This window comes from Sinocyclocheilus rhinocerous, unplaced genomic scaffold, assembly GCF_001515625.1.
Source record: "Sinocyclocheilus rhinocerous isolate Xijiao unplaced genomic scaffold, SAMN03320098_v1.1 scaffold1436, whole genome shotgun sequence".
Classification (NCBI taxonomy): domain Eukaryota; kingdom Metazoa; phylum Chordata; class Actinopteri; order Cypriniformes; family Cyprinidae; genus Sinocyclocheilus; species Sinocyclocheilus rhinocerous.
This window is the reverse complement of record NW_015647013.1, coordinates 574,689-580,102: the sequence shown is the minus strand read 5'-3', so window position 1 is coordinate 580,102 and position 5,414 is coordinate 574,689. Positions and strand designations below refer to the sequence as shown.

General features: G+C 36.1%; 1 protein-coding gene across 1 annotated transcript in view; it reads right to left on the bottom strand.

The window, feature by feature from the left end:
• The window catches only part of LOC107708239 (cell division cycle-associated protein 2-like), a 17,255-nt gene that overhangs the window by 7,527 nt on the left and 4,314 nt on the right, over window positions 1–5,414 (bottom strand). Inside the window, exons 5-9 of the mRNA XM_016512418.1 lie at window positions 4,733–4,887; window positions 4,451–4,562; window positions 2,968–3,269; window positions 1,545–1,605; window positions 1,307–1,459 (exon numbers count right to left, since the gene is read on the bottom strand). Of these exons, the coding sequence (XP_016367904.1) occupies window positions 1,307–1,459; window positions 1,545–1,605; window positions 2,968–3,269; window positions 4,451–4,562; window positions 4,733–4,887 (783 nt within the window). The remainder of the gene's footprint in view (window positions 1–1,306; window positions 1,460–1,544; window positions 1,606–2,967; window positions 3,270–4,450; window positions 4,563–4,732; window positions 4,888–5,414) is intronic.

The following is a 5,414-nucleotide window of genomic DNA, read 5'->3' as shown; positions in this document are numbered from 1 at the left end:
ATTCGTTCAAAAACGCACTTTCATTCATGAATGAAACTCGGCTGTGTTTGCTTTTGCAGCGGCTCAGCTGTTACTATATTTGGAACTATTTTCGTTGATGAAATATATACAATAAGAATGTTTGCGGGAGCGTGACACACACGTTGCGGGAGTGGGCGGTAATGGTCAGAAATTCAGGGGGAGCGGGCTTAAGAAAACTGTCCCGCTCGCTCAGGGCTCTAGGCTACGCATCAACACACACGTTTTTTTTTCGCGCTCCCCCATCTCCACCCCAATCATTAGTGCCGGTTGTTCGACAGAACATATAGGACAATTTTTAAATAGCGCCATAAAATTTATTTCAAATTTAATTCAAGCACTTTCAAGGACCTATGTTTGTTTTCAAGTACTTTCCAGGCCTTGAATCCATATGTCTGAAATTCAAGTACTTTCAAGAAGCGTGGGAACCCTGCACATATAGGTCCGTCCTGACAGTCTGTGTTAAGTTTTAATCTTTACTGAATGAGCGGCGGGCACGTGCACGCGCGTCAGACAGACGGAAAACAGAGAAAATTAATAATCAGCGCAAAAACATTCATTGTACTGAAATATCTGTTGTTGAAAGTTAAATCGAGGTTTAAAGGTCAACATGCATTGCAAGTTTTTTATGAGAGTAGGAACTGTAAGGGGATAACAGCGTGTAATTGTCTGAATATATCAAAATAATCGTTAGTTGCAGCCCTAAACATTTAACTTATCTAGGGCTGTAACTAATGATTATCTTGGTAATCAAGTAATCTACTGATTATTATGACAATCGAGTAATCTGATTTTTTAGTAATAAAACAGACCTAAATGAAAAACAGGCTTTATATTGACTACATTTATATATATTAAACTAACGATAAGACAATAATTGGTTCAAATAAAGTATAAAGTATCAAAACCAAGTAATCACATGGTTTTATTGAAGACGTTGATTTTATTCAACGACGTTTAAATCCATTTAATTTTAATATTTGGTCACATGCAAACTCGGAGTGAGGGTTTAAACTTTTATTTTGAAATATCGATGTTCAACAAATTGCATATCTAGAAATACGTTGACCTGGAAATATTCTCCTGTGTTTGCATAGGTTTATAAATGATTTACATTACAAATCTAGTGAGATAACGAGCACTGTTTTCCCAGATGAACGTTAAGCAACCCAAACTCGCAGCATATTCAGAGAAAGACTTTGTGGACTGAGCTGCTGAGATGAAGATGAAGACTAATGTGCGTTCCTAAATGAAACCCAAACAAACAGTGGAAGAAAGTTGAACTCACCGGAGAGAGCCAGTGGCTGATCACCAGTGGGGCATGCTAGTTTTTCCTCCGTCTGTGAATTTAATGGTACATCCTCTTCTTCTTGAAAAGCAGCGTTCATAACTTCAACATCTTCAGCCTGGGGCTGCCCTGGGTCCGCAGCAGAGAGTGCATCTACAGTTTTAGATACACGATTAGAATACAGACCAAAGAGTATGTTTTTCCTAAACCTTAATGTCTTAAACATTTCACAACTCACCTTTGTCGTCCTCAGAAGGTTTGTTTGAGGGAGACTCGTCCTCCATACTGGGAAAACTGATCTGAGAAGATGGAGAGAAGAAAGCCACAAAAACTCACCACCAATTCAAAACTTTATAGAGCAGTCTGTAATTATGGATTAAAACCACAAGACACTGATATGTGACCCTGGAGCACAAAAGCAGTCCTTTATAAAGCCATTTTTCTAAAAGTGTGCATCATCTTTTGAGTCAAATTCTTACATTTAATCAGTGAATTAGAATAATAAGACATTACTGTTTAGTGCAGAACATGAATGCAATCAACACAGAAGCTGCATCTGAAGTGGCATTTAGATGTATTTACACACATGTATTTTGTTTAATGCAAGACATGAATGCATTTAACCTGCAATTACAAATGCATAAATAACGTTTTGATATATTAAACAAAACGTTGAATATTATTTAAATAATAAAAAGAAACTTTAAATGTGAAATTAAAACCACCAGTAGGTGGCAGCAAGTCATTGTTAATAAGTGAGTCATTTCGATTGAACCGAATCATTTAAACGGTTGATTCATTCAAGAACGAATCACAGTCATGTTGCTCAGAGACGCAAAACAGCGCTGTGGCTGTGTTTGGAATTATTTTAGTTGTCGAAATAGCGCAAAAACAGCCAATATACTGTCTAAAATGTACAACTTCTTGTTTATTGAACTGCTGTAAAAAAAATCAATATTACATTTGTAATCATTCATAAAAAAACGGCACTCTTTGTGTGATATTGATTAACTATATGAAATTATATAAATATACATTTTCTGTCAGCATATCTTGAATTTTGTGATCATTGTAAATGCATTTTATTAGACTGAATCATGCAAAGAACGCACTAAGGGCTGTCGAGGCTAACAAAGCATTCAAATGCAATCAATGACACATACATCGTCATAGCATCTCGTGCGCCACTAATAAGGCTGCCTGACGGCTGACGCAGACCTTAAATTTGAGTGCAACGTTTTTGCATTCGAATGTGGATTTTTTTTTTTTTTTAATTCGACGAATATTCAAAATTCGAATTTTTTTGTGACAGCCCTAATGCGCACTAGTCTAGACTTCACGTAATGCATGCACTCTGTAGGGGTTTTGAATGGTTTTTGCAAAATACTCAATAATGTCAAAGCGCACATCGTTAAAACAACAATTACGATATTATCGCAGACGATACAGGCCTATATCGCACACCCCTAGTCTCGGCCAAATATCGTCCTATCCTAACAAATCATATATCAATGGAAAACGTATTTATTCAACTTTCAGATGATGTATAAATATTGATTTTGAAAAATTGACCCTTATGACTGGTTTTGAGGTCCAGGGTCACATTAATGCTTCATCTACAATCAAATAAGTTATTTTGGAGAAGCTGGTAAATGTCACACCTTCTCGATCTCTTCAAATACTTCATCACTATACACCAGTCCAGCATTGTGTCTGTCAATAACCAGGACAGGAGAGGCTCCATTGCTTTGAGGACTACTGAAGTCAGGTTGGGGAAGAGGATCAGACCGTTGAGGGGTCTTCAGCAGAGAGCGTTTAGGGCCCGTAGATGACGGAGGATACTTTGGGGTGCCTCCTTTCTGTAGTGGGGTACTGGGAGGGAGAGATTTGTCAAAGAACTCTGGAGAGAGCGGGGCCCCAAAACGAACACACTTCTTGCGTACAGAAGATACCACGTTCTCATCTAGAAGAAGAAAAAAAGATTGGTTTAGGATTTGAAACAAAATCAACTATTAATAAACAAATGGTTAAAAGGGTCATTTATGTTTTTATCATCAAATCTCTTTCTTGATAGTTTAAGCAAGAGTCCAATGTACTATGAAACAACCCTGCAACTTTCAGAACCTAAAATCTGCCCCCAGCAGAAAAAGACAATTCACTAAAACTAAAAAGCAAGCACAGCTCACAGAGTTAAATCTTTTTTTTAAATTTCTTATATTACCAGGTTTTTCATTCCCTGTGACTATGAAAAACTAAATTATGAGGTTTCACCATAACTTACGCAGACCTCAGTATGATATATATTAGCGTTGTCAAACGATTAATCGCACCCAAAATAAGTTTGTTTACAGAATATAGAGGTGCATCTAAAAAAATTTGAATATTGCGAAAAAGTTCTTTTTTTTTGTAACTTATTTCAAAAAGTGAAACCTTCATATATTCTAGATTCATTACATGTAAAGTAAAACATTTCAAAAGTTTTTTTTGTTTTAATTTTGATGATTAGAGTTTACAGCTCATGAAAGTCAAAAATCCAGAATCTCAAAATATTAGAATATTTACATTTGAGTTTCATTAAATGACCATCCCTACAGTATAAATTCCGGGTATCTCTTGCTCTTCGAAACCACAATAATGAGGAAGTCTGCTGACTTGGCAGTGGTCCAGAAGATGATCATTGACACCCTCCACAAAGAGGGTAAGTCACAGAAGGTCATTACTGAAACAGAGTGCTGTATCAAAGCATATTAGAAATGTTTTACTTTACATGTAATGAATCTAGAATATATGAAAGTTTCACTTTTTGAAAGAAGTTACAAAAAATTTACTTTTTCACAATATTCTAATTTTTTTAAATGCACCTGCATCGGTGCATCCCTACCTATATATATATATATAGGTAGGGATGCACCGATACCATATATATATACACGCACATACACAGTATATATTTATTTTCTTTATCAAATAAATGCAGCTTTGGTGAGCATAAGACACTTCTTCATGTGAGACATGTTCAAAAACAAAGTCTTCCGACCGCAAAGTTTTGAATGTTGGTTTTTATGAATGATATAGCAATATAAAAAAGTATGATATAGCCTTTTAAAATTTCAAAACATTTTCAAGCACTCAGAGTTCCCTTACCTGCTGGTTTAATGTCTGGTTTTGACAGCATGGGTAAAGACAGAAGCTCATTCTTTGCATCCGAATCCAAATCTGAATGAGGCCTCTGGCTTTGAGACTCAATGCATTTCAACTATAACCATATAAAAACAAAAGAACACAACTTATGTGGACCGCAAAGTCTGTTTGAGTTAGCATGTCATCCATTGGTTGCACTTTACCTGTGCCACTTTATCTGTTAATAGCAATGATAAACTTCAGAAACATATCAAACATGACACCGTTAAATGCTGATTTGTTTACCCTTTGCTCCTGTTGTGTTGTGAAGGTGGGGTAGAGGAGTGGCGTCTCAGTAATCTTGTCCTCACACTCCCTCAGTGGGGCCCGGCAGCGTTTCTTTGAGGGAGGAGGCGTCATCGAAGTTGGTGGGCTATGTGTAATCAGCGTGTTCTCCTTTCCTGCAAGACAGACAGTAGCAGAAAGAGATGACTTATAGAAATTATGGGTCATGCCACATAAGAAAATAATTCATCTGTGCTGATTTTAAAATCGAAGCGAATCAGCAACTGCTAATTGTTCTCAACAGTAGCTAACTAAAATGCATAAAAGCCATGCAGAGAAAACTCTGCAGAACTAAAAATTGCTTCTAATGATTCGAGTCCATCATTGATCCTAGTTAAAGCACAGCATGAAAGACAGAACTCAACATCTAACATATAAATCAAAATAAATACAGTTGCTCATAAACTTAAATAAATGTGACCCTGGAGAAACAAAAGCAGTGTTAAGTCGCTGGGGTATATTTGTAGCAATAGCCAACAATACATTGTATGGGTCAAAATTATAGATTTTTCTTTTATGCCAAAAATCATTAGGATATTAAGTAGAGATCATGTTCCATGAAGATATTTTGTAAATTTCCTACCGTAAATATATCAAAACTTAATTTTTGATTAGTAATATACATTGCTAAGAACTTCATTTG